Source organism: Sorex fumeus, unplaced genomic scaffold, assembly GCF_029834395.1.
Source record: "Sorex fumeus unplaced genomic scaffold, SorFum_2.1 ptg000081l, whole genome shotgun sequence".
Lineage (NCBI taxonomy): Eukaryota > Metazoa > Chordata > Mammalia > Eulipotyphla > Soricidae > Sorex > Sorex fumeus.
Genome location: NW_026606138.1, coordinates 4,674,998 through 4,702,809, shown reverse-complemented (window position 1 = coordinate 4,702,809; position 27,812 = coordinate 4,674,998). Strand labels below are relative to the sequence as shown.

Sequence of the window (27,812 nt, the reverse complement as noted above, 5' to 3'; positions counted from 1 at the left end):
ATGGAGCCACCAACGGGGAACAGACAGAGGGACAGCACCCTTTCCCCCCTGGGGTGGCCTGGCGACAGTAACCTACTGCGGGGGCCGGACACATTTCTGCCAAAAGCCACTGGGTTTTGAGATTTGTTTCTGAGTCTCTGGGATTGTGGCCATTAAGCAGCTTGATCAGGAGCCAGAGAGGCCATTCGCAGGTGATGACTTGGGGTCTCGTTGGGGTGGGGAGGACAGGACTGGCTCCACCCCCATCCCATGAGGCCCTGCGTGTCTTGTCACTGTGGGCCCAAACCTGACTGTCCACTGGCCTCTGAAAGATGGCGGCCACTGGGCCACCGGGGGGAACAGTCCAAGGCACAAAACCTATTCCCACCTGGGTTGGCCCAGCACCGGTAACATACTGCAGGGACCGGACGCATTTCTGCCAAAAGCCGCTGGGTTGGGAGATTTGTTTCTGAGTCTCTGGGATCATGGCCATTAAGCAGTTCAATCAGGAACTAGAGAGGCCATGCCTCCAATTATATAGCTGAGCCGAAGGTGGTTTGTGGGTGCGTTTCCCACATAACTAACTTTTGGCCATTTTCTTTCTTGGTAAACTTTGCCCCCCCCAAGTTTTTGGGGTCTGGCCAAAAACACAGCAGCAATTTGGGGGTATCTGGAAGTCTGAAGGCACCATCAGGCTGCTCATGCACTTGCCTCACAGGTACATATTGACCTGCTGGCGGCACCATACCCCCCCCTTTTTTTTTTAAATCTTTTTGGGCCACATCCACTGATGCTCAGGGATTGATCACTGCTGGCAGTGCTGGGGAACCTTCTGGGATTTGGAGAACAAAAAACCCGAGACTGGCATGGGCCAGACAAGTACCTTACCCACTGTACTATACCTCTCCAGCTTCTAGTTCCATTAGTCTTTTGTTGAATTACATGAGGAAAAAAAAATCAAGATTTTACGTCAACATCATGGTCACAGTCCTCCCGTTGTTCATCGATTTGCTCGAGTGGGCCCAGTAACGTCTCCATCATGACTTGTAGTTACTGTGTTTGGCATATTGAATATGTCATGGGTAACTTGCCAGGCTCTGCCGTGCAGGCAAGATACTCTCGGTAGCTCTCCAGCTCTCCGAGAGGAGCGGAGGAATCGAACTCCGGTCGGCCATGTTGGCCGCTTGTATGGCAAACGTCAACATCAAAATTAGAAAAAGAATTTTAAAATTCAATAAGAGGGATTTGTGTCTTTTGCACTACTCATGTTTCATATTAAAATTACAACAGGGGACCAAGCTCACCAAGAAATTAACCTGCTAATGTTTCAAACTCAATTTGGCTCAAGAAGTAAGTGAAACCTCTGGAAAAGTGTCTGCTATGGATGCAGACTGGGGTGGTGGGGAGGGGAGGAGGAAGTGAGAAGGAAACTGGGACATTGTGGGAGGGAAACTGGGGACACTGGTGGTGGGAAATGTACATTGGTGAAGGGAAGGTGTTAGAACATTATATAACTGAAACCCAACCATGAACAATTTTGTAACTGTGTATCTCGTTGTGATTCAATAAAAAAAAATTTTTTTAATTTTAAGAAATGCACAAAAAAAGAAAAAGAACATTTAAAGGAGAACATAGAGCTTTATCCTAAGAAAAAGATTTAGGTTAGAAAATATTATACATTGGGGCTGGAGCGATAGCACAGCAGGTAGGGCGTTTGCCTTGCACGCGGCTGACCCGGGTTCGATTCCCAGCATCCCATATGGGCCCCCAAGCATTGCCAGGAGAAATTCCTGAGTGCAAAGCCAAGAGCAACCCTGTGCATCACCGAATGTGACCCAAAAAGCAAAAAAAAAAAAAAATATATATATATATATGTACACATACTGCTTAGGTATCTACGTTAATAAAATATTAGATTGCAATAAAAATAATTGTGGATATAAAAAGATTGCAACAAAAATATTTGAAGATTATGATGGCAATTAAAAAAACCAAAAAGCATGGAAAAGTTAAAAGTGTATGCCTCTGTGGAAAGAGGAAGTGAATGACTTTCATTATTAGTAACACAAAACTTTGAACTCGCATCTGTGGCGCTTGAAAGCAAAATTTTTAAAGACAATAATTAAGAAATAATAAACGGGACGGGAGGGGGGTGTGGGGGAGAAGGGCGGGTTACGTGAATCTCGTTGCCATGGCAACCATTAGGGGCGCGGCGGCTCTTTTGTTCCTCTGCGCCTTTCTCCCTCTCTGGCGTCGAGCTCCAGGGACGGGTAGGGGGCGGAGCCTGAGCCTAGACCCCGCCCCTGCAGGAAGATTGACAGCATTTCCGTAGCGCCTTTTGCCACTTAAAATTTCACCCCGCTTTCCACCCTCGCGGGCGGCGCCAACCGGGAGCCGCTCGCGGGCCGAGGCCCCGCCCCTGGCGGCGAGCGTGTGGCGTCACTTCCGGCTTCTCTTCCCTCCGGTCCGGGCACGAGCTGTGAGGGAATCGGCGTGCGTGTCGAGCTCGGCGGAACTATGGTAAGCGCCCCAGTGCCCGCCTGTCAGAGGCTCGGTCGTGGCGCGCCCCCCGGGTTCTCTCGCCGGTGCCCCACGGCGCGGTGGCCGCCCTGGGTCGGTCCCCGGGGCCGCCGCACATGGCGCGGGCCGCGGCGTGTGGCCTGTGGCGCCCGCCGGTGGAGCCTCCAGGCGAGGGTGGCCGCGGACTCGGGGTGCGGACCACGTCACGGGGGAGGGCGCGGCGGCGACCCACCGGCGTCACCCTCGCCCGCTGCGGGCTCCCGGCGTCGGGACTTAGCCCCCCGGGAAGAAATTTCTAGAGCTCGGGGCTGGGCGGCCACGCTGGGCCCGCCCTTTCCGGCGGGGCGTAGGGAGCGGGCGCGGGCGAAGATGGGAGCGGACCGCGACCCCCCGATCCCCACTCTATTCCCTCCCCCCACCCCGGCCTCCCCGCCCGCGCTGGCCTAAAGGGCAGTTAGCCTGCCTGGACACCCCTCAGCAACCCCCTCCCCTAAACCCCGGTGCCGCCCGTCACTGACCGGCCGTCTGATGGGCTGCATCGGGGGTTGGGAAAGGGCCTTATGCTCTCCCGGCGCAGTTCCTAACCATCGCGGGGTGGGGGGTAGCGGGGACGAGCGCCCCGGCCGGTGCGTTCAACACTCCGGGTAACGTGGTTTTGCTCTCTCCAGGCGTCCCTCTCCCTGGCACCCGTTAACATCTTCAAGGCTGGAGCGGATGAAGAGAGAGCAGAGACAGCGCGCCTGGTGAGCCCTCCTCACTCATTCTCGCGGCTCAGCTGGGTGTAATGGGGTTAGAGCTGTCGTTGATTTGTTTTGACTGTTCCAATTTTTTTTTTTTTGCCCCAGTCTTCTTTCATTGGTGCCATTGCTATTGGAGACTTGGTGAAGAGCACTTTGGGACCCAAGGGCATGGTAAGGAGCACGGAGATTTTATGTTTTCAAACTGCTCTAGGGCCTGTTTGTGGAATTGTAGCTAATACATGTCTGAGTGCTTTTCAAGTCTTTGAAACGGAACTGTACAGATTAGATATGCACACACTCCTCTTAACTGTGAGAGGATCCCTAAGGGCTGTAGTGTTTGATACTTTTGTGGTGCTCTACCATTGAGCCACATTTCTGCCTCCAGGGCTATTCTTTTTCGGCCACTGTGCCCAATTGTCTTCCTCTCTATATCCCTATAAGGAAGTTTGCATTTTACATATTACATGTCATACAGGCTGGAGTGATAGCACAGCGGGTAGGGTGTTTGTCTTGCAAGCGGCCAACATGGACAACCCGAGTTTGGTTCCTCCGCTGCTTCTCAGAGAGCTCGGCAAGCTAGTGAGAGTATCTCGCCCTCAGGGCAAATCCTGGCAAGGTCCCCATGACATATTTGATATGCCAAACACAGTAACAATTGTCACAATGGAGACGTTACTGGGCCTGTTCGAGGTGACAGTGACACATCATACACATTTTTCATTATGACATTGTTTTATTTGATGCTGTTTATAGGTACGTTTTCTCTGACTGGCTTTTAAAAACTATATGCGTGTGATGCAGCAAACAGTACTTAGGGGCTCCCATAAGAAGCATGTACTCTCTGTACTGAGCTATCTATCTGTCCAGCCCAGAGATCTCTTTATGTATGTGTTATGTGCACCCGTGTGCCCATACTGATGATTTACCCAAACCGAGGACCTCATACATGAAAGGCATGTGTCCTGAACCATATTTTGCTCTTTATTTTTGGTTATTATAACTATCTTTTTAGTCATGTTTCTCTTTTTTTTTAGGGGTCACTGCTAAAGTTTGTGGGTTATTTACATGAAAAAATTTTGAATTGACACATTAGTAATATATTAGTAATGAGTGTACACCAAGATGAACTTTTTTATTTTTGGGTCACACCCAGTGGTGCTCATGGTACCAGTACAGCCTGGGATTGAACCTGAGACTCGTATATGCTATAAAGCCTTTGCTGTGCTAGAACAAACTTCTCTTAAACTAGATATATTCCTTCTTAGGACAAAATTCTGTTAAGCAGTGGACGAGATGCCTCTCTTATGGTGACCAATGATGGTGCAACAATTCTGAAAAACATTGGTATTGACAATCCAGCAGCTAAAGTTCTAGTTGGTGAGTCTGAAGTTTGAAAACATTTTTAATAGGTTGTGTTGACAGTCTTTTGATTTGTCAAAAATTGTCATTGTTAGACTACAGTTTCTGGAATATAATTTATTTTGTTTTTATTTGGTTATTTGGGCCATACCTGGCAGCACTAAGGGTTTACTCCTGGTTCTGCACTCAAGGATCACTCCTACTGGTGCTTGGGGACCCCGTGTGCCAGAGATAAAAACTGGGTCGGTCACACACAAAGCAAGCACCGTACTGGCTGTACTATCTCTGTGGCTCTATATTATTTGTGATTAAACTATTGCACTTCAGACCAAATGTTTTGAAGGCTGTCAGAATTCTTCTTGGAGGAAACAAATGAGATTTAGATTAGAATTTGGGTATGTTTGGAAAATTAGCAACAGAAAGCTAATTTTAAAAGCAGAATTAAATGTATACAAGTTATTAACTTTATTCTAGATATGTCAAGAGTTCAGGATGATGAAGTTGGTGATGGCACAACCTCTGTCACTGTTCTAGCCGCAGAATTACTGAGGGTATGTCAGCAACTTTAACATTGTTTCATTTGCTTTTCACCGTGGTTTTGAGTATTTAAAGTGATCGTCTTTTCTGTGTCTTTACTGTTAATGAATCTTTTCCACTCTGTTAATAGGAAGCAGAAACTTTAATTGCAAGAAAGATTCATCCACAGACCATCATTTCAGGTTGGAGAGAAGCCACCAAGGCAGCACGAAAGGCTCTGTTGGCCTCTGCAGTTGATCATGGGTTGGTAAACCTGAACACTGCCATTTTAGGCATTCGTTAGCTTTTCAAATGTTCATTGCAGAAAGTCTAGTGTTTTCAGTCTTCTTTGAACCATGGCCACTTCCAGTTTTGCTTCCTTCCCTGTCCTACTATCTGCTCCCCTAATCTTATGTAATGATCCCCATTTTAGTAGTTTTCATCTGTGCCTGGTTGGAACCTTGGAATATCCCAGAGAACCACAAGGATTATATACGTCCTGAAGTTGAAAAATACTGGCTTAGAGACAAGGGAATGGCATGCAAAACTTGAGCCTGCTGCCACAACCTACCCAACAACAAATCTTAAATTATTCTCTAGAGATAGTCATTAAAATTGTAGTTTCCAGCTTTTCGCCTATACTGTAATATATGTAAATGACACAGTAAATAGTGTCATTGTGTAGAAGGGATTTTTTTTTTTTTTGGCTTTTTGGGTCACACCTGAGGATGCACAGGGATTACTCTTGGCTCTGCACTCAAGAGTTACTCCTGGCGGTGCTCAGGGGACCATATGGGATGCTGGGAATTGAACCCAGGTCTGCTGCGTGCAAGGCAAACACCCTACCTGCTGTGCTATCTCTCCAGCCCCAGGGATTTTTTTTATTTAAGAGACATATTTTTGGGTGCCAGTTTTTTCTGCGTGATAGGTGTTATATAGGGGTGTGCTCAGTTATATGATTGCATGTAATTTCAGATTTTTTCTTTGACAACTTCTAGGACTTTTTTTTTCCCTCTCCCATTTATATTAAGTGATGATTTGGGGTCTCACATAATGTTTATCTGTGGTGTGCATATTGCAACTTTTTAAATGTAACACACGAGCTAAAAGTTTTGAGATCCTGGAGCTGGAGAGATAGTATAGTGAGTGCGGTGTTTGCCTTGCATGTGGCGGCCCAGCTTTGATCCCTGGCATCTTATATGGACCCCTAGCACCACCAGGAATAATCCCTGAGCATTGATTGCTAGGTGTGGCCCCAGAACAACAACAAAAGCCCGGCAATTTTGAGATGCTTAATTGTTGGCTCCAAAAATATGAGTGCTTTAAAGGCATTTTTATTTGCAAATTACCTTCCAAATATTTGAGTTCTAAGGTTTAAACCCAGGTCCTTATGCGTCACTACCATTTAGCAATATTCCAGCCCCAAATTCACTAATTTATACTCCTACTAGCTGTATTACAATACTCTTTGAAAACTTCGGGGTTTTTATTTTATTTTTTTTTGGGAAATAGTTTTCCACTTTGGTGGGGAAAAATTAACCTAATTGTATTTCTTGGTGGTATGTTTAAGGTGGGGCTGGAGCGATAGCACAGCAGTAGGGCGTTTGCCTTGCAAGTGGCCAACATGGCCAACCCGAGTTTGATTCCTCCACCCCTTCCGGAGAGCCCGGCAAGCTACCGAGAGTATCTCACCCGCACGGCAGAGCCTGGCAAGCTACCTGTGACGTATTTGATATGCCAAACACAGGAACAACAAGTCTCATGATGGAGACGTTACTGGGCCCGCTCGAGCAAATCGATGAACAACGGGAGGACAGTGACAGATGTTTAAGGGAAGAGGAGGGAATTTTGGGTCATACCCCACAGTGCTTAGTTGCTACTCCTGGCTCTGCTGAGAAGGGTTCATCTGTAGTTTTTCAGGGATCAAACTAAGACTTTCTGGGCAAAGTCTTTTTGTTCGGGGGACCATATGGGATGCTGGGAATCAACTGCATGCAAGGCAAACGCCCTACCTGCTATGCTATCGTTCCAGTCCCTCCTCTTGTTTATTATTGAGAAATTCCTTTCATGTGACTGGCTTGGGTAAAGTTTTCTACTGACAAATGTGTCTCTGAGTAAAGTAGGGTTGATATTTTTTGAGAAACTTAAAAAGAACAAGTATGATGAGGGTTTTTTTTTTTCTTTTGGTTTCTTTTTTTTTAGTTCTGATGAAGTTAAATTTCGCCAAGATTTAATGAACATTGCTGGAACAACATTATCCTCAAAACTTCTTACGCACCACAAAGATCACTTTACAAAGTTAGCTGTGGAAGCTGTTCTCAGACTGAAAGGCTCTGGGAATCTGGAGGCAATTCATGTCATCAAGAAGCTTGGAGGAAGTCTGGCAGATTCCTACTTAGATGAAGGTATGTATCAGAGATGGGAAAATAACATTTGATTAGATGTTGAATATTAAATACTGTCATTAGCCAGAACTCTATGAAAACAATGAAAATTGCAAATTTTTTGGTAGTTTGCCACTTTGGTGGGGTACAAGTTATTGGAACCATTTTTGTCATTTTTATTTGTTTGTCTTTGCTAAAGCTACTGTAGTTGTTTGTCTTGAAATCAGCTATTCTCAGATAGCATTTCATTTTTTTCATATGTTCTCCAAGAACAGTATAGGTTAAGTCAAACTTAGTTGGCAGGTGGTGGTTTTTTTTTTTTTTGGTCACACCCAGCGATGCTCAAAAGTTACTCTTGGCTCTGCACCCGGGAATCACTCCTGGTGGTACTTGGGGAAACTAGATGTTGGGGGACTAGATGCTGAAGACAAGATGCTGAAAACTAGATGCTGAAGTCTAGACACTGAGAACTAGACGTTGAGAACTAGAAAGTCGATGATGAGACATTCAAGACAAGAAGGAGAACCAGATGACGACAATGACTGGAAGTAGAGGACTGTGAGACCCCGATGAGACAAAGAAGAGGATAACAGAGGAGAGGACTTTGAGGTCCACAAGGAGACTAGGGTGATGGAGCTCTGATGACGGGGACTGTGACCAAAATGATGAGTACAATTGTGCCATAAAGGGAGAGATCAGATGACGCTGGGGAGGAGAGAGATAAACGGACTGGGGCCCGGTTTCTGTTTCGCCATTTCCCCATATGGAGTGCTGGGGATCGAACCCGGGTCGGCTGTGTGCAAGGCAAACGCCCTACCCGCTGTGCTATCACTCTGGCCCCTTGGGGGGGGGGCAGGTGTTGAGGATTTATTTTTAAGTGTTCTCAGAGTGCTAAATGAATTTCAGCAACAGCTCTTTCCTTGACAGCATTTGAAAAAGTGTACTGTATTTGAAAAACAGTAAGGGTAGTGTTCATTGTGAATTTTCCTAAGTATCTCTACATTGCGTTTTTATAAAATGGCTGTTCAAAAGTGTGGAGAAGGGAAAAGGAGTAGTTGTACTTCTAGTTTTTGCATTACCAGTGATTTGTAGATTTGTAGTTAGGTTTTGTTGCTTGTCATTCTGTTTTAGGGGAGTAACGATTGTGAAAAATCCAGGGTTTTTTTTCGGGGGGGTAATTTTGGGGTACATCTGGAAGTACTCTGGACTTCAGAAGTACTTCCGAACTTCTAGTACTCAGCATCTTGTCTTCAGGACTCCGGGCCATATGGGGTGTTGGGAATCGAACCCGGGTTGGCCGAGTACAAGGCAAACACCCTACCCGCTGTGCTATTGCTCCAGCCTCTACTCTTACCTGCTCAGGGATCACTCCGGTGGGCTTGGGATCATATGGGGTGCCAGGGATTGAACCCAGTGGAAATATTGATGATTGAATTTATATGCGAGGGGTTGGTAGCATTTCTGAGGACTGGTGAGATGGAAAGATAATTAAAACAAGGATATGGTCACCATTCTTGAATGTCTGCTCTATGCTAGGCATTTTAATAGAAATTTTATTTATTTCATATAATGCTGACCTAGTGGTTCAGACTTAGGTTTAGTGGAAAAGGGCAGAAAACCCAAGCTGGTAGTGATTTTGTAAGATAGGTCATATTTCCATTTAAAAGAATTGGGAAAGGCAGTGTTGTAGGTAGGGTTCAAGTCAACAGGATCTGGTAAGTACCAATTCTGTCACACTATTTATGGATAAATAGCTATTGTTGAGTAATAAGGTTTACATATGTAGCCTATAGGCAGGTACTTGAATGGGGATTGGTTTTGTCTAACTTGTTTGTAACTTTTTTACTTTGTTGTTAACCTGTTTTTCAAAAAGTTAAGGGGCCAGGGTGATAGTACAGCAGGTAGAGCGTTTGCCTTGCATGTGGTGGGCCCAGGTTCGATCTCTGGCATCCCATATGAACACCTTCAGGAGTAATTCCTGGGTGCAGATCCAGGAATAACCCCAGAGTATTGCCAGGTGTGACATAAAAAGCCAAAAAAAAAAATTCAGTAATAAGCATTCTGTGTGTGTGTGTGTCTGAATCTTGGAATATCCACAGCTTATTTTCTCTTTTGTGGGCTATTGAAAGCAGACTGCACTAGTGTTGGGTTCTCTGAGCTTGGAGAACTGGACTTTGAAAAAAGAATTAGATAAAGCAGACCTCTAAAGATACCTTGTAGATACAATCTTATCTTTATGTTACAGGCTTTCTGTTGGATAAAAAAATTGGAGTAAATCAACCAAAGCGAATTGAAAATGCTAAAATTCTCATTGCAAATACTGGTATGGATACAGACAAAATAAAGGTATGTTGAGTATATTTTTTGCAGTTTGGTTGCTAGCTGCTATAAGGTCAGGGAATTGGATTCACTAAAAAGCTTAGAATATTGTGTGTCTTATATAAGCACAAACATACTCTTAGCTTTTTAATTTTATTTTAATTTATTTTTTTTTTTTGCGTTTTGGGTCACACCTGGTGATGCTCAGGGGTCACTCCTGGCTTTGCACTCAGAAATTACCCCTGCAGTGCTCAGGGGGCATATGGGATGCTGGGACTCGAACCCAGGTTGGCTGTGTGCAAGGCAAATGCCCTACCCACTGTGCTATTGCTCCAGCCCCTACTCTTTTTTGCTGTGGTTGGGTTTGTTGGGCCACACCTGGCCCTGCATTCAGGGCTTACTCTTGGCACTGTTCATGGGACCATATCTATTACAAGGGATCAAATTGGGAACAGCTGCTTGCAGGGCAAGTGCCTTAACCCTCCCCTTCTTCCCACGCTATCCAGCACCTACTCATGTACACTTCATATTTTTTTATATATATATACGTCTAGTGTGTGTGTGTGTATACACACACACAGATGGTTACATGTACTCTGAGAATGAAACTGATGCTGTTTTCATCCTGTTCTTTATTTCAGATATTTGGTTCCCGGGTAAGAGTTGATTCTACAGCTAAGGTTGCTGAAATTGAGCATGCAGAAAAGGAAAAAATGAAGGATAAAGTTGAACGTATTCTTAAGCATGGGATAAACTGCTTTATTAACAGGTCTGTGTGCTTAGCTAATATATATATATATATATATATATATATATAAAATGCTAGTTGATGTATGAGAACTTTTTTGTAGATATATAGGTATACTGCTTTTTTGAGTCACACCTAGTGATGCTCAGAACTTGCTCTGGGCTCTGTACTCAGGAATTACTCTTGGAGGTGCTAGGGGGATCATATAGGATGCCAGGAATTGAACCTGGGTTGGCTGCTTGCCAGGCACTGTTCTGTTGCTCTGGTCCAACTTTTTTTGTTCTTGTTTTTAATCATTAGGACAGTGCTCAGGGGCTGTTGGGATCATGTTTTGGGAATAAAATCTTTGCTTTTTGCATGTAAAATGTTCAGTAGTTACTTCTAACTTTGCACTCAGGAATCACTTCTGATAGTGCTCAGTGGACCATATGGGCTACCAGAGATCAGATCTGGGTTTGCTGCTTGCAGGGCAGCTGCTCTACCTGCTGTACCATTATGGCTCTAGCCCTCTAAAATTAAAATTTTTTTGAATTTGGTAAATTAGGGTATACACATTCAACTGCTGGGCCCGCTCGAGCAAATTGATGAAGAACAGGAGGACAGTGACAGTCACACTCAACTGAGTACATTGGTGTTATTAGCAGTTGTGTTTTGTATTAACATCTATAGAAGTTTTTACTGTCTAAATTTAGCTGGAGGATTAGGATGGTAAAGTCTGATGTGGTTTTGATGCATTACTATTAAACTGTTCTCCAGAGTTTATGAATCCTGGTTATTTTATCAACAACAATAAAATAAGCCTGATTTTAATAATAGCATGTCTTATATATAATTTCACTAGTGTTATATGTAATTTCTACTGTGTAGGTAAGAAGTGGTATCTTTTGGGGAAGAGAGGGAGACTGCTTGAAAGGCTAGAGTGCATGCAGGTATTTATCTCAGGATGAAGGAATTACAGATGTCAGTGTTGGGGGCCATACAGTTTCTGGGGTTGAAACTGGGCCATTTGCTCCAGCACCTTGATCTATCTTTCCAGTGCAAGCCATGAATTTGATTCATGCATGGTCTACTGGTGATGTTCACTGCATGGTCCACTGGTAACATTGGCAGCAACCCTAAGCACCAGACCAGGAATGATAGCCCAAGTGCTGTCAGGTGTGATCCAAACATTTATATTAAGGAAAAGAGATTTGCATTTCTTTGGTGAATAAAAGATGTCCATTGTTTTGGATCTAATGCATTTTGTGAAGTGACATTGTTCTCTACTTTACAGGCAATTAATTTATAACTATCCTGAACAGCTTTTTGGTGCTGCTGGTGTTATGGCTATTGAGCATGCGGATTTTGCAGGTGTGGAACGTCTAGCTCTTGTGACAGGTATGGGAACAAGGAACTCATTTCTATTTTTCTCCTTTTTTGTTCCTGTAGTGTAAGTTCCACACTATGTTGCAGTGCACTATTAGGGTGCTGGGGATTCTAAACAGCGGTTCCACTAGGATAGTCTTAACTGTGCTGGGGATCACATTTGAGACTTTACTCTATTAATTGAGCCAACCTGAAGCCTGAAAAATGTCAGCAATTTCTGGGCCAGGGAGATAGTATAGTAGCTAAGGCTCTTCCTTTGTTCACAGCAGACCCAGATTCCATTCCTGGCATCTCATTTGATGGAATCTGGGTTTGATGTGTACAAGCAGACCATTGCCGGGAGTGATTCCTGAGTGATGAGCCAGGAATAACCCCTAAGCATTGCCAGGTGTGGCCCCCCTCTTCCAGAAAAAGGAGTGGCACTTTTAAATATTTATTGACAGATTAATTGCATGCTAATAATATGTGGAATCTTCGTTCATACTGTCATACAGTACAGAGACATCTCTCTAAGGGTCTTAAAACAGTCATTCTGAAGTGTGATAACACTTTGTATATTTACATTATTTTGTGTGTTTACATTGGGTGAGGGACTGGAGCGACAGCACAGCGGGTAGGATGTTTGCCTTACACTCGACAGACCCGGCCGACCCGAGTTCGATTCCTCCACCCCTCTTGGATAGCCCGGCAAGCTACTGAGAGTATCTTGCCTGCATGGCAAAGCCTGGCAAGCTAACCCATGATGTATTCAATATGCCAAACACAGTAACAAGAAGTCTCACAATGGAGACCTTACTGGGGTTGGTGTAAGGGCTACTGCCAGCCATGCTTGTCCTGGCTATAAGGGCCTGAAAGTTCAACACTTGGGCCTGGTAAGGGAGTCACCAGTGCTGCTTTTAAAGTTACTGTATATTTTTTTCATATGGGTAATGTGCCCAGAGGCTTTGTAAGGAAAGACCTTCTACCCTTATAAATACAATAGAAAGAAATCAACAGTAATCAAAAGTAATCCATTCTTTCAATTAAAAATAATGAGGTTTGAGAGAGACACATGTCAGAGATTAATACTCAGTCACTGTTTTTGTTGTTGTTGTTGTTTTGTTTTTGCAGGGAGGTGAGGGGTTGTGTTGTTGGGAGTAGGACTATATCCTTTGGTGATCGGGACTTATTCCTATTTCTTTGCTTTCGGGATCATTCTTGATGGACTCAGAAGCCATACATGGTGCTAAGGATCCAACCTGTGTCAGTTGCATGCAAGATAAACACCCTCCCGCTGTGCTTAAGTCCATCCTATCTTTCATATTGTTTTCCACATTTCATATTTTTAATTGAAAGAATGGATTACTTTTGATTACTGTTGATTTCTTTCTGTTGTATTTAGAAGGGTAGTAGGTCTTTTCTTACAAAGCCACTGGACAACTGTTCTGAACAAGGTCTGAATTAGGATTTTTTAGAAAAAATCTTGTTGTTTTACATATTTTTTGTTTTGGGCCACACCAGCAATGCTCAGGGATTACTCCTGGCAGTGCTTGGGGAACCGTGTGCTTGGGGTACCATATCGGATGCCAGGAATCAAACCTGTATTGGCTGCACGCATGGCAAGTGCCCTACCCATTGTGCTATGTCACCAACCCAGTTTTGCATATTTTTAGTGTCGAGTTATATTTTATGGCCTCATTTTAGTAATAATGATCACTTGAAAGCTTCCCTTTTCCCCCTTTTGTTGTGTTGAGCAGTGTTTGTACATTATGTTCATTGGAAGGTATTACCTAGCCCCAAGGGGGCTTCCAGACCTTGCTTGCGGTATGCTCCAAGCATTGTGATCAGCACATGTGAATTGGAGATCCAGCTTGTACACTCATACCTGCAAGGCAACCAACTTTGTAACTTTGGTATCTTCAGGTCCCCCCCTCCACCCCCCCCCACCAATACCAAATTTCATTGTGTAATTAACTGTAGATAAGAGAGGATCATCTACTTAAAACATTTTGTTCACTTTTTAAAAATGTTCTGAAAGCAATTAATGTAAACGGTTGAGTAATACGGTTGATAAATAGCTTTTTCCAGCAATCTTCAATAGAGGTATTGAAGATTATTGAAGATTGTTGATCATTTCTTCACCCCGATTGTGAAGAAATGACCTAAGGAAAAATTTACATTTAATATTAGGTAGGACTTTGAGGGTGGGGAGGCCTCACCTGGCCATTCTCAGGACTTACTCCTGTCTCTGCATTCAGGGATCACTCCAGGCAGTGCTTGGAATCCTATGTGGTGCCGGGGATTGAACTGGAGTTGGCCTCATGCAAGGCAGGTGTCCTGCCCTGCCTTCTGTACTCTTTGGCCCCAGGAATGGTTTATGAAGTCTTAGGAGAAGCTGAAATAAGTTATTCGATTTCTTGAAAGATTTTAAAAGGGAATAAAATGGCTAGAAAGTTGGTTTGGAGTCTGGCAGTGAGCATTGAGAGTAGGACTTGAGAGATAAAGCCACTAGTAATACTGAGTTTATTTAGGAACATAATTACTGGAAGAAATAAAAGTACAATAGGTTTCATCTCAGAGTAGCTTTTGTAGTCTATTTTTAGTCATTTGAGAAGCATAATCTTCATTGACTCAGACATTTTCGTGTTATAAAGTGTTCCAAAGTGAATTTACACGCTTTAATTAAAACTACTTAGCACCCAACACTGCAGTTTGTGTTTTGTGCCATCTGGCAGTTAATAGTGCTCTGTTTTGGTGGTGGGTGCCAAACCAAAGTGTAATTTGAAATACTGGCCACAAGAATTAGCTGTTATTAGTCTGCCTGAGGTGACACCCAAGTATAAGCCACTGGTGGTACTCTGATGTCAGCATGTTAAAAGCGACTGCATTCAGTGATAGCTTAAGAAAGAAACTTGACATTTTTTATAATTTTTGTTAATGCAACGCAAAGATACGACATAAGAAATTTAAAAAATAGCCGTTTGTGGATTATATTGATATTAAAGACTTGATACATGATTGCCACATATACAGAGAAGAATGTGATTGCACTGAGCACACATAGTGAAGTTGACCTTGCAGATCTTTAGCTCCTTTGCTGTCCAGGTGTACGGAATTGTTTCTTGCAAATGTCAAGTAATTTTTTCTAGGGTGGCAGAGAAGTACAGCAGGTAAGATGCTTGCTTGCATGCAGTTGACCCTGATTTGATCCCCAGCACCACATACAGTCCCTCAATACCCCTACCCCTACCCCTGTCGCTACACATATGCGCGCGTGCGTGCGCGCGCATACACACACACAGACCCACACTCAATATCTTTTAAGCAGATAGAGATAATTCTTTAAAAAAAAATATTTTGGGAATTTGTTACCTAATTGTTTATTATGTGTCTCATCCAGAACACAAAGCAGTCTGAGGAAATTGTAAACCATAACTAAAAGGAACTTAAGCTATAAAGATTGGTGATATAAATTAGCAAAGTTTGAAAGACCACGGCCTTCCTTACATGTTTATTGTAAAATACATAATACATAATGAAACATGCATAATAAAACATCACCCAGCAGGTTTATTGATCCAGAGGTATTTTTAATTTATGATGGTGGGAATCAAACAGTGTTGAGCTAGAGGAAAGGTTTTAAAATAAAAATTTAGGAACCAGAGAGTTAGTATAGTGAGTAAGGTTCTTGCCTTACATATAGTCAACCCGGGTTAGTTTCCCAGCATCTGGGACTCCCTAGCCCCACCAGGAATGATCCTGAGTGCAGGCAGAGCTAGGTGTTGCCCCTCGCCCCATGGAAACTCAATTTTTGTGAAAAATCATAGAAAATGCTATCATTTAGAGCGCTCTTTCTCAAAAGTGGGTGGTACACCATGTGTGGACTTCTAATAAGATTTTGGGGTGACGGTAGTAGTCCTGGGTGCAATTGTATTTCTGCTTTCTGTTTGCTTAATAAAGACAGATTTGCGGCCAGGGAGATTATACAATGAGCAGGGTACTTCATCTTGTACATGGCTGACCCAGTTTAGATTCACGGCGTATGGTCCTCTAAACACAGAACCAGGAGTGATTCATCCTTGAGCATAGAACCAGGAGCAAGCCCTGAGCACCTCTGAGCATTGCGCCCAAAAAAGAAAGAAAAGGGGGGGGGAGAAGAGAAGTTAGATTTCCAGGGTGGACATTGAGTAATTTTTCTAAAGGGTGTGTTAAACAACAACAAAAAAATGAGGTCCTTTTGTTTAGAATTTTATTATTTCTAAGTGGGGTAATAGAATTTTTCATTAGGGCATTTGTGGCAATTTAAATGGTCAATTTCTGCAAAGTATTTCAAGGTATACACTCTTTGTTAAAATATGGATTTTAGGTTGGTTTGTTAAATTCCTATTTGTGTTCATAGGTGGTGAAATTGCCTCTACTTTTGACCATCCAGAACTAGTGAAGCTTGGAAGTTGCAAGCTTATTGAGGAAGTCATGATTGGGGAAGACAAACTCATTCACTTTTCTGGGGTAGCTCTTGGTGAGTGATTATGTAGATCCTGAATTGGGTTCCTAAATCTTTGCTAGGTTCTATTCGTGTGAAATGGATTTACTACGTATTTACGTATTTACTAGAATATGTCTTACTCTTATGAAATTTGAAGCCATCCTCATATTAACTTTATCTTTATAAATAGTACATCTCCATAATATTTTCTAGAACAGTGATTTTCAGACTTTTCACATATGTCTGCAGATTGCTGTTTGAAAGTGATTAACTGTGAACTGTTATGAATTATGAATAGTAGTTCTTATTGAGGGAGTATGTAATAGTGGGAAATACACCAGCTTTCAGAACAATGTCATAACTCTTACCCTAGAATATAAACTTTTTAAAAATATAACTTGTTTAGAACACTTCACTGTGATATAAAACCTTTTTTTAAAAATTTTAGGTGAGGCTTGTACCATTGTTCTGCGTGGTGCTACTCAGCAAATTTTAGATGAAGCAGAAAGATCTTTGCATGATGCTCTCTGTGTTCTTGCCCAGACCGTGAAGGACACTAGAACGGTTTATGGTGGAGGTAAGCATTTGGAAAAAATGGAACTTTTTTTTCTTAGCCGTATTCAGAAAAGACTCTAAGGGAAAGGGGAAGGAAGAGGAAAGAATGCAGGGAAGCTCCCAGATTATGGGAAGGATCTCCTAATGACAGATTCCTTGAACTGAACATATTTTAATTCTTTTTTTTTTTTTTAATTTTGTTTGTTGAATCACCATGAGAGCAGTTACAAAGCTTTCGGGTTTAAGTCTTGGTCATACAATGATGAAATACCCATCCCTTCATCAGTGCACATTTTCCACCACCAGAAAACCCCAATATACCCCCCATCCAACATCCTCCCCCTGCCTGTGTGGCAGATGATTTTCACATTGCTCTCTCTACTTTAATTACATTATTTGGGATTTTACCCAACACTCAGATCTGCCAAAAAGGCAATATTAGATTATTTGTTTTCTACTGCTGATTATGAATAGCATATGATGTCACGCAGCCACAAGCGCCTGCATGATTTTGGAATTCTGAAATTTTAATGATTAAGTCTGGAGGAATTTCTGCCCAAAGCCATTGGGTTCTGAGATTTGTTTCTGAGTCTCTGGGATCATGGCTTAAGCAGCTTGTTGAAGTCTGCTTCAACAAGCTTAGCCAGAAGGCCCGGTCATGGGCAGAGACTCAGGGTCTTAATGGGGCAGAGGAGAAAAGGACTGGCCTCACTCCCATCCCATGAGACCCCGCGTGTCTCGTCACTGTGGGCCCCTAACTGGCTGTCCATTGGCCTCTGGAAGATGGCAGACCCCAAGCCTCCAGGGGGAACAGGTGGTAGGTCAGCACCTTTTTTCACCTGGGGTGGCCTGGGGCTGGTAAACTAATACAGAGTCTAGATGCATTTCTGCCAAAAGCTGCTGGGTTCTGAGATTTGTTTCTGAGTCTCTGGGATCATGACTTAAGTAGCTTGTTCAGTAGCCAGAGGGCCGGTGTGTGGGTGGCCAGTGTATTTTAATTCTTAATACAGCTTTTTTAAAAACTGGGTTTGTTGATTTTTTTTTTTTCTTTTTGAGTCACACCTAGTGATGCACAGAGATTACTCCTGGCTTTGCACTCAGGAATTACTTCTGACGGTGCTCAGGGGACCATATAGAGTGCTGGGAATTGAACCTGGGTTGGCTGCGTGCAAGGCAAACACTCTGCCTGCTGTGCTATCACTCCAGCCCCCGTTTATTTAATAGGAACTTTGAATGCCTTTGATCTTAATTTTTAAGTGCTTGATACCTTAAAGGGAGTCATTAATTCAGTGTCTTGGAGACAAAATGATGCCCTGTTGAATTTTAATTCTCCAGGCTGTTCTGAGATGCTGATGGCCCATGCTGTGACAGAGCTAGCCAATAAAACCCCAGGCAAAGAAGCTGTTGCAATGGAGTCTTACGCGAAAGCACTGAGAATGGTAAGTTAAAAATATGGTCTGAAAATAACTTTTATGTCTCTTGAATGTTTTTTAATAAATAAATTTTCCTGTCTTGGACAGGAAATGTGTATTTCCCTGGCTTTCAAGAAAAAGAACCGGTTCACCTATCATTTATTTATTTATTTATTTATTTTGCTTTTTGGGTCAACACCCAGCGATGCACAGGGGTTACTCCTGGTTCATGCACTCAGGAATTAATCCTTGCGGGGGACCATATGGGAATCTGGGAATCCAACCCGGCTGGGTCAGGCTGCAGGGCAAACGCCCTACCCGCTATACTATCTCATTCCAGCTCCCACCTATCAAATTCTTTCCTGATTATCTTCTTTATGAGATTTAATTTAAAGGAAGCAAGGTTTACATTCTTTCCACTTGTACAGCTTTTACTTTTATTTAAGACCACCTTCTCTGTACTCAGGAGCCTGGGGACCTCTCAGCAATAAGTAGTAGATTGGGAGGTGTGGGCATGGCAGCACTTTGAGATCACCACAGCCACACTTGGTGCTGGGAGATGGGGTGATGGCATAGGGTTGGGCATCAAAATCAGGGCCTCCCACTCGCATTCCACTACCTGTTTCCCATCTCCAGAATGTCATTTTTAGAAGCTATGCTATGTAAGAGGAAGTTGATTACTTACAAAATAGTTAACAGTTTGTCTTCTTTACTTCATAGTTGCCGACTATTATAGCCGACAATGCAGGCTATGATAGTGCAGATTTGGTGGCACAACTCCGAGCTGCCCATAGTGAAGGCAATACTACTGCTGGACTGGGTAAGAAGCTGGTGGGGGAACCCTACATTGTTAAAAGTAACTCTTTTCAAAGTTTGTTCTTTTTTAAGGGAAGTTCTCATAATAATCTTGCCTGTTAAAGACTTTTAATCTTTATTTTCTAGGAAAATGTTGTTTCAGAGTTTTATGTTTGTGGCTTTTTTGGCCACACCTGACTGTACTCAGGCTTATTCCTGACTCTGCTCAGGGATCATTCCTGGAGGTGCTTACAACTGTATATAGTACTGGGCATCCAACCTGGTTTGCCCTCGTTGCAAGTCAAGTGCCTTATCTACTGTGTATTTCTCCAGCCTGTATTATTAACACTGCCAAAAGTTTGTTTAAACTAGATTTGTGACTGATTTGTTTTATGAATATAGGATTTAAATGCGTAAGTAGTGTTTGTATTCTGAAATCGGTATGAATTTTATAATACCACCCATCACCGACACTAACACCTAAGCCCAGAGTAAATAGTAATCTTACAGTAAATGCTCTGAAATGTTCTTTGATTAGAAATCTCTGATAAATAAAGGTGGCATAAAAGGCAGATGTTCACATTAAGATATTCTACAACTTATCCAGGACATTGTAGGGCATCCTAAAAGGTAGACACTCCTGTCACTAGACAAGAGAGAGCTAGTGAATAAATTGCCTCTGAGCAGATGAAGTAGGATTCCTTTAAAAAGAAAGGTTGGGCAGATGATGCGTAAATTCTCTGCCCATATTTCAGAATCAGAATTCATGGTAATCAGTGAGGGGGAGGCCGTACTGCTCTCCTAGGGTACCTGGAACAAATTTAAGACGGGGGGGGGGGGGGGGCGGTATTAGTTTCAATTACATTTGGCAGCACTTTCTCTTTGTTTGCTTAAAGAAGGTCGATTTTGGGGGCCAGAGAGACAGAGAGAAAGACAGCAGTTACGGACCTTGTCTTTGCGGCCCACCTGTTTCAGTATCCAGCAACTCACATGGTTCCCCAGGCATCTTTGGGTGTGGCCCAAAAACAGGTGGAAAAAGATTTCTAGGGGAGTGCTACATATGTGTTTTTCTTTAAAAGGGGGGGGCGGGGGGTGGAGGGGGCAGCAGGCCAAATAAGTTTGTGAACTTCTGATCTCTAGTGTAATTGCATAGATATTCCGTTAGTTGCTTTTCATTAGTACAAATATTTTGCATTTGATGTTTCAACTTCCTGAAAAAGCTTTCTTTTGTGACAAATTGATGAAAGTGTTCTGAGTAAAGTAATGGGGTCTTTGATTTATTTTGGACTAATTTCTTTATAGGTAATTTGAAATTTGGTGCTTTAGTTGGTTAAAAATGTTTATTGAGTTAAATATGTTTTCTTTTCAGATATGAAGGAAGGCACCATTGGAGATATGGCAGTACTGGGAATCACAGAAAGTTTTCAAGTAAAACGACAAGTTCTTTTGAGTGCAGCTGAGGCTGCAGAGGTGATCCTGCGTGTGGACAACATCATTAAAGCAGCACCAAGGTAGTATAACCGTGTTCAAACCACTTCATCAGAGAATGGTAGTCAACCCCGAATTTTTAAAATAGGGCTTTGTGTATACCCACACATACACAATCATTGTATTTGGTAGAAAGTATACCTTTTTTGGCCCAAATTTAAAAAAAAAATACTATGCAGATTGTCCTAAATATGTAACCACTACTATCTATTTTAGCCAGAAAGGCATAGGGAGTGTGTGGTATTATTGACGCAGGTAGGATAGCTCTCAGGATTAAAGGGCACATGATGAGCCAGACTTTTTAAGAATTTTTAGAACTAGAGATCGTGTGCAGGAAGATACGGAAGGGGTAGTTTTTCTTTTCTCTTGCGCCCCCCCCCCCTTTTTGGTTTAGGGGTATGCCCTAGTTGTGCTTAGAGACTGAAGTTCATTTCTGCATGCACTCTTGGACCGTGAGGCTGAAACCAGACTTAGCATGCTCGCAGTCTGTTGAACACTCTGGCCTATGGTTTTCCCCTACAGGGTAAGGCAGCTCCAGTTATTTTCTGTCCTGGGTATAGTTTTTTTTAGTCAGTTGGTGATGATTCAGGGAGCTAGGGGGAGAGGTGGCTTAGGTTGGGAGATAGAGGTGAAAGTAAAGTGTTAACTATTTTGATGGTAGGACCAGCAGAATTGGAGTTGGGTTGGATATAAGGTATTAAAAAAAAGAAAATAAGGGTAATTTGGTAATTCAAAGCTTTATCAATATTAAAATGAGTTAACTAAAGTAGGCAAAAACACTGGCGGAGAAGATGGAGTTTCAGTTTTGCACATGTGAAGACATTTATTGGAAAGATAGTTAGCTATTCTGAGTCTAGGGGAAGGAAGAGCTGCAGTTAAAAACTTAGGAGTTGTCAGTCTGCATGTGATGCATAAAGTCACAAGGTTGCTTAAAGTCCTAAGAATAGAAAGGAAGAGAACAGTGCTTGCGAATTCCAGTAGTAAATTTGGAAAGATTCAGAGCACTGAACAAGGAACACTTAAACAGTAATGTCACTGTCATTGTTCTCCATTGTTCATCGGTTTCCTCGAGCAGGCCCAGTAATGTCTCCATTGTGACACTTGTTACTGTGTTTGGCATGACTAGTAAAATGGTGATGACTGGGACTGGAATGATAGTACAGTAGGTAGGGTGCTTCCCTTGAATGCAGCCAACTTAGGTTCAGTCCCTGGCATCCAGTATAGTCCTCTGAGCACTGCCAGCCCCCTAAGTGCAGAGCCAGGAGTAACTGCTGAGCATTGCTGGGTGTAGCCCCAAAATCAAAATAAAATGGTAATGAGGATAAAAAGAGTAGAAAATAATAATGATTAGATGTGCAGAAAGTATACAATTCCTTTTTGCGGGGGGGGGGGGGGGCAAGAGTGCCTTTATTGAACCATTTAGAAGAATATGAGGGGAGAGAAAGAAAGAAGTATGTGTTTGAGAGAGAAACAGTCTTCTCCAGAGTGGAAATAAGCAAGAAAAGAAACAGGACAAGCAAGTGAGATACATTCAAGGGGGAATACGGGCTTGAAGAGACAGAAAGTATACAGTTCTATAATTTGAGTTTTTTGTTTTGGGGACAAGAGTACACTACAGAAACTATCCATAAAAATTTTTACAGAAAGCCACACACTGTTAACCACATTCGAAGTATACATTAAAGTTTAATCATATCACTGTTCGAGGCTTAGGTATCAAATATGAATACTTTTTTATTTTTAATTTTTGAACTTCACAGAATTTACTTCCAGATCAGTACCCTGTGATAGTTGTGCTTGAACATTTTCTGCCCCTTCTTTCTTTTTTTGGGTCAGGAAAGTGACAATGCAGTTCCAGGGGATTGAACCTGGGCCTCCTGCATGCAAGTCATGTACTCCAATCCTTTGAGCCATCTCTGCCTGCTTAAGCTCGTTGCTTATCACTAAACATCTAACATATGAGGCCTTTCTGTTTGTTGGTCTTGATTTTTTTTTTTAGCAATTTAACCCTATTACATACTTACCTATTGAAATTTGTTTTCCTGTATTTAAAATAATGATTCAGAGATTAATATTTTAGAGTCCCCAATATCTTGTCACTTTAGTTAGGAGTAACAGTATAGGAGTTAGGGCACTTTGCATATGACTCTCTGCTGGGATTTTGTGAATCACTAATACCACATAGGGTTCCCAAAGTTCCTCCTTCCCCTCCCGTCCAAAAGAAAATTAACAGTGTGACTGAGTAAAATTTTCTATCATGTATATTAGTTGAAAATATCAGTGGGTGCTTTAATAGAGAATATATATTTGAGGTTGTTTAGATGAGAAGTTGGGGACTTCCCAAAAGGTAGGAGGAGGTAGAGGGGGTATTCTGTGGTTAAAGTGTCTTTGTAATACAGAAGTGAATTATTGGGCAGGAGAAATCTTACAGATGTGCTTGACTTGCACTCAATTGGCAGGGTTCGATCCCAACACTGCATCTCGCCTGGAGTAGTCCCAGGAGCAAGCCCTGAGCATAGATGTGGCCTCCCCACAATCATCCAAGAAATGAATTGGGTTAAAATGATTTTAATAAAAATAGGATTCTACCTAAATTTGTGTTTAATACAGACCTTTGTTTATGTTTTTCATAATCCTCATTGCTTTTTCTTAAGCGTATATTTTTTAATCCTTGCAGGAAGCGTGTTCCTGATCACCACCCCTGTTAGGCATTCTGTATGCGATTAAACTCTGGACCAGTCAAGAACAAGTTGTGTTTGAAAAGCTTGGCTCTCTTAAAGGAGACTGCAATCAAAGTTTCAAAGTGACTGTTATATCCTTAGTTTGAACATTTAACTGACCTTCTATTTTACCTAAGGTCTAATTTATTTGCTGTTTCATTTTCCATAAAATTCAGTTGGTTTAAAGTTCATTTCTCATACTACGCTTAAATAAAAATTTGAACAATTATTTGCTCTTATGTCTGTTGTGACGTGCCATTGTAACTGCAATGAAAGTGAATAATCTTATTCTCAGTGTTCATAGCTTAACTAATGACCTTACATAGTTAGGAAATAATGTGGTAAACATACCCTACTCTTAGGATTCTCAAGCATAAACCTCTAAGCATTAAATTTTGTTTAGTGAAAGTATCACAAATCTGGTGCTTGTTTTCATAGTCTTAAATACAACTTTTACATGAGAAAAAATCGTGATAGTTTCTGTTAAGTTTTGAAAGAAGCATTTTTAAGCTGAGATGAGCGAACTGAGTGTGGTACAGAAACCAGAAAAGCATTTAGAGCAGTGCAAGTATTGGCCTGCCTGTAAATATGGGGATGAGTGTGCTTCTCATCATCCTGCTTCACCTTGCATATATGTAGTTGCAAACCTGTGGTTTTTAGGTTAATTTCTCTAGTTTATTATGATTAATTTCCATGGACAGCCCGAGGCAGTGATGCTTTCTCTAGCCTTCTCCAGTGGAGCAGATTGGTATCTCTGCTTCTTGACTGGTGGGAGAAGGTAGGAGGCTACTTTGTCTCAGACCTGTGAAATATTGAAAGAACAGTTACCTGAGGATTCTCTCCATTCAAGAAGAGTGGGATATCTGCCCTAGTTTGTATGCTTTGTTTCTACATTGAGGGAAAAGTTACACATGAGGAAATATTTTGGACTAAGTTGGAGTTGGGGCTGGGGCAATAGCACAGCAGGTCGGGCGTTTGCCTTGCACGCGGCCGACCCAGGTTCGATTCCTTCGCCCTTCTCGGAGAGCCCGGCAAGCTACCAAGAGTATCCTTCCGGCAAGGCAGAGCCTGGCAAGCTCCCCCTGGTGTATTTGATGTGCCAAAAACAGTAACAAGTCTCACAATGGAGATGTTTGGTGTCCACTTGAGCAAATCGATGAACAGTGGGAGGATAGTGTTACAGTGACAGTGCTACAGTGGTTGTTTTTTACAGGTTGTTTCAAGCACCTTAAATGTTTTATTGCTTACCCGGAAATGGTTAGACTTAATTGGGCTTTTAGCAAGTGAATGCTACAGAGAATATAGTTCGGTAGTATAAATATATATGGATGTTTAAGAAATAAAAGGAGAAAGTTTAACAGGAATTCTCACTGGGTTCCTCTGCCTTATGGAGAGACCAAAATTCAAAATTTCATTATAGGATTTTCGTTTTTTTTTTTTTTTTTTTCCTTTTTGAGTCACACCCAGCCATGCTCAGAAGTTACCGTCTGGCTCTGCACTCAAGACTGGCAGTGCTTGGGGGACCATATGGGATGCCGGAGATTGAACTTGGGTTGGCCGTGTGCAAGGCAAACACCCTACCTGCTGTACTATCACTCCAGCCCCAGTAAAAAGCTCATGAGTCTTGGACCAGCCACTGGTGGTGAGTGGAGGAGGCCAAAGTGACCCAGCCCTTAATGGGATTACAAAGGGCTTTCTTGGTGAGGCTGGTTTTCTTGCAAAGAAGTCATTCTTACAAAGACAACTTGCCTTTGGGAGAAACTACCATAAATTTTTTCTTCATGGCCATTTTGACGGTCCTTACTGATAGAGATGCCCCAAACATCCGAGAGTAACCTTTATCCTTCCCAGTAGGTCTCCAGATGATAGTGGGTTGGTTCTCTTGATTTTCAAATAGTTCAGTGCATTAAATATTAGAATTTGTGTGTAAATACCATTTAATGATTAATACATTTGACAGTCTAAACAGGTTTCAGATGAAGATGGGAAAGTCTCAGTGGGAAGAGATTGTGGCATACAGCTTTGGTTTAGCAAGAAATAATTGTAATAAGAATAAACATTGTGATGTTTTAGAAATCAAACTATTGACTTTAGGTGCTTTTTTGACAAAGTACTTCTAAATCTCAGCATAATATTTTCAGTAATGATGTCACTGTTCTTGCTAAGGAGACAAGCATTTAAAATTATGTCCTTAAGTCACCCAGTGATGGCCGTTTCTTGAGTTTTGTATTAAGATGTGTATTCAAGGGAAGAAAAAAACAAAACTTACATATTTATAAAATGATTAAAAAAAGCATAGACCATCAAAGCACCCTATTATCTTCAAAAAAGAGGGCAGACTAAAAACTATAGATGTAGAAACTTCCTATTTGGAGCACAATCCAATTCATATTTTCAAATGCTTGTTTCAAGTGAACAAATGTCTCACCTGTACCTTTAATACGTTTCAGACATGTTTCTTTCCATCGACTGAAGAATCAGGATCTCTGTTTCAGGGAGGCAGTGTAGATTCAACTAGGGTAAATTTTAGTAATAAAATCACATTACCAAAGGAAGATGCTATTTTCTAGATGATTTCTAGTGTCACCAGTTGGTAGGACAGTTGGAAGTGAACCTTGATTCAGATCTTTTAGGGAAAACAACCTAAATCATGAACATTTAAGTCCCTTTAAGGTAACTTGATTAGCATCAGGATGCACTCTCCCATTAAGGGTCTGCTCAGTGGTTTCTGAACTGCAAGGAAAGAGTTCTTGAGCCTGCGCAGGTTTTTTTCTCTGAGTCTTATTAAATGGCCACATAAAACTACTTCTTAAGTGACCTGGGTTTTCATACCATTTTGGTCATATGGTAAGAAAGTATATTTTGCAAAGGGCTAGAGTCAGGTTTCCCAGAACTTTTAAGAGCTGTAACAAACACAAATACCTTATTGAGGAGCTCATGAGTGTTGGACCAGCAACTGGTGATGAGTGGAGAAGGCCAAAGTGACCCCCAAAGTGACCAAGCCCTTAATGGGAAAGGGCCTTCTTGGTGAGGCTGGTTTTCTTGCAAAGAAGTCATTCTTACAAAGACAACTTGCCTTTGGGAGAAACTACCATAAATTTTTCTTCATGGCCATTTCACTTGACAGTCCCTACTGACAGAGACGCCCCAAATATCCAAGAACAACCTTTATACTTCCCAATAGGTCTCCAGAAGATAACAGGTTGGTTCTCTTGACGTACAGCTGAAGATCAGGAGCTGGGAGGAGATGGTAGTGGCCGCGGCAGGGTGCGTGCTTGGGCGTCCCGATTTTTCTCCTTGACCAATGCAGAGCGCTTGGCTTTTCTGGGATCAGGCTCTGGTGTTTCCTCTGCCCATTTGCCCACACGGCGCACACCTTTAGCCACCTTGGGTGCATTTTTACAAGGATTGTGGTCATAGATGACCAGCTTCAGACTTGACAGATGGGCCAGGCTGGGGAAGTAATGAATGCTATTCCGGTCCACATCGATGACTTCCAGGAAGGGCATGTGAAGCAGCACAGGGGGGAAATCAGTCAGCAGGTTTCCTGAGAGCCAAATGGTCCTCAGCTCCCTGAGGCGCCGGAGCTGGCCTGGCAGCAGGCGCAGGGCATTGGAGCCCGCGTGCAGAGTCTTAAGGAGGCTCAGCTCACAAACAACCTCTGGCAGCTGGGTGAGGCAGTTGGCCTCCACCCATAGGGCCTGCAGGTTCTGGAGCATGCTCAGCTCTTGGGGGAGGTCGCAGAGTTTGTTGTTGCCCAGGTAGAGGATGCAGAGCTGCTTCAAAGTACAGACCACCTGGGGGAGTGCCTTGAAGTTGTTGAAGTCCAGGGCTAGGATCTGCAGGTTCTGCAGCCTCCCCAGCTCCCGAGGCAGGCTGTTGAGGTGATTGTCACTCAGGTAGAGCTTGACCAGTTCCTGGAAAGAGCACACGTGTGCAGGGAAGCGGCGGAGCTGGTGTCCACTCAGGTCCACCATCTTGTCCGAGGGCATCTCCCGGAGGTCTCCCACCACGTAGTTCTGGCAGCGTTCTGCAGGGATGAAGGCCAGGATGGTCTTGAGGATATTCCCCATGGAGGGCCAGAGACATGGTCAGCCCCAGCCTGCTGACCAGGAGGCCACTGACTGCACGGAGGCCTTACCCGCCTTCCCAGTTATAACCACGAGTTGGTGTGACAAAAGCCAGTCACTTCAACAGAGAACAGTGCCCCTGGCAGCAACTTGAGTGTTGGGTGACAGGCCCAACAGACAGTGTCCAGGCCAGCTCTGACTCACGTACTTGCTTTAAATCACCTAAGCCCACTCCTTTTTATCTACGAATTTTTTTTCAGGCCGAAAATAGCTTCATGGTTCTTCCATTCCCCTGTGCGCCCCCTTGCCCTCTGTCCCACCCCCCCGCTCCAGTCTAGTGATAAAACTCTGAATCATTTAAATGGATGTCCTTTAGA

At 42.8% G+C, this 27,812-nt stretch overlaps 2 protein-coding genes across 6 annotated transcripts; one reads left to right on the top strand and one right to left on the bottom strand.

The window, feature by feature from the left end:
* Nucleotides 1-2,407: 2,407 nt before the first annotated feature.
* Nucleotides 2,408-23,541, top strand: CCT2 (chaperonin containing TCP1 subunit 2). Its single transcript, XM_056130780.1, has 16 exons — nucleotides 2,408-2,499; nucleotides 3,168-3,242; nucleotides 3,345-3,410; nucleotides 4,505-4,616; nucleotides 5,073-5,149; nucleotides 5,266-5,378; nucleotides 7,317-7,519; nucleotides 9,744-9,844; nucleotides 10,459-10,586; nucleotides 11,839-11,942; nucleotides 16,309-16,428; nucleotides 16,844-16,972; nucleotides 18,286-18,389; nucleotides 19,083-19,182; nucleotides 20,527-20,668; nucleotides 23,323-23,541. The coding sequence occupies exons 1-16, from the start codon at nucleotides 2,497-2,499 to the stop codon at nucleotides 23,351-23,353; spliced, it is 1,608 nt and encodes a 535-aa protein (XP_055986755.1). The 5' UTR covers nucleotides 2,408-2,496; the 3' UTR covers nucleotides 23,354-23,541.
* On the bottom strand, nucleotides 22,598-27,482 carry LRRC10 (leucine rich repeat containing 10). 5 transcript variants are annotated; one of them, XM_056130786.1, is made up of 3 exons: nucleotides 26,288-27,482; nucleotides 25,794-25,879; nucleotides 22,598-24,167 (listed from the first exon to the last, which is right to left on the bottom strand). In XM_056130786.1, exon 1 carries the CDS (start codon nucleotides 27,436-27,438, stop codon nucleotides 26,596-26,598), a length of 843 nt encoding a protein of 280 aa, XP_055986761.1. In that variant the 5' UTR covers nucleotides 27,439-27,482; the 3' UTR covers nucleotides 22,598-24,167; nucleotides 25,794-25,879; nucleotides 26,288-26,595. The 5 variants fall into 5 exon arrangements, with proteins under 5 accessions (XP_055986761.1, XP_055986760.1, XP_055986757.1 ...); XM_056130785.1 differs by having other exon boundaries at nucleotides 25,800-25,879; XM_056130782.1 differs by having other exon boundaries at nucleotides 25,794-27,482.
* Between the last annotated feature and the right edge of the window lie 330 nt (nucleotides 27,483-27,812).

Excerpts from the sequence above, each read along its gene's own strand:
- CCT2 (XM_056130780.1), top strand. Across the intron at positions 7,520-9,743 it reads AGATTCCTACTTAGATGAAG|GCTTTCTGTTGGATAAAAAA; the intron begins GTATGTATCAGA and ends TTTATGTTACAG. Across the intron at positions 16,429-16,843 it reads CTTTTCTGGGGTAGCTCTTG|GTGAGGCTTGTACCATTGTT; the intron begins GTGAGTGATTAT and ends TAAAAATTTTAG.
- LRRC10 (XM_056130782.1), bottom strand. The coding sequence starts at position 27,438 with ATGGGGAATATCCTCAAGACCATCCTGGCCTTCATCCCTGCAGAACGC.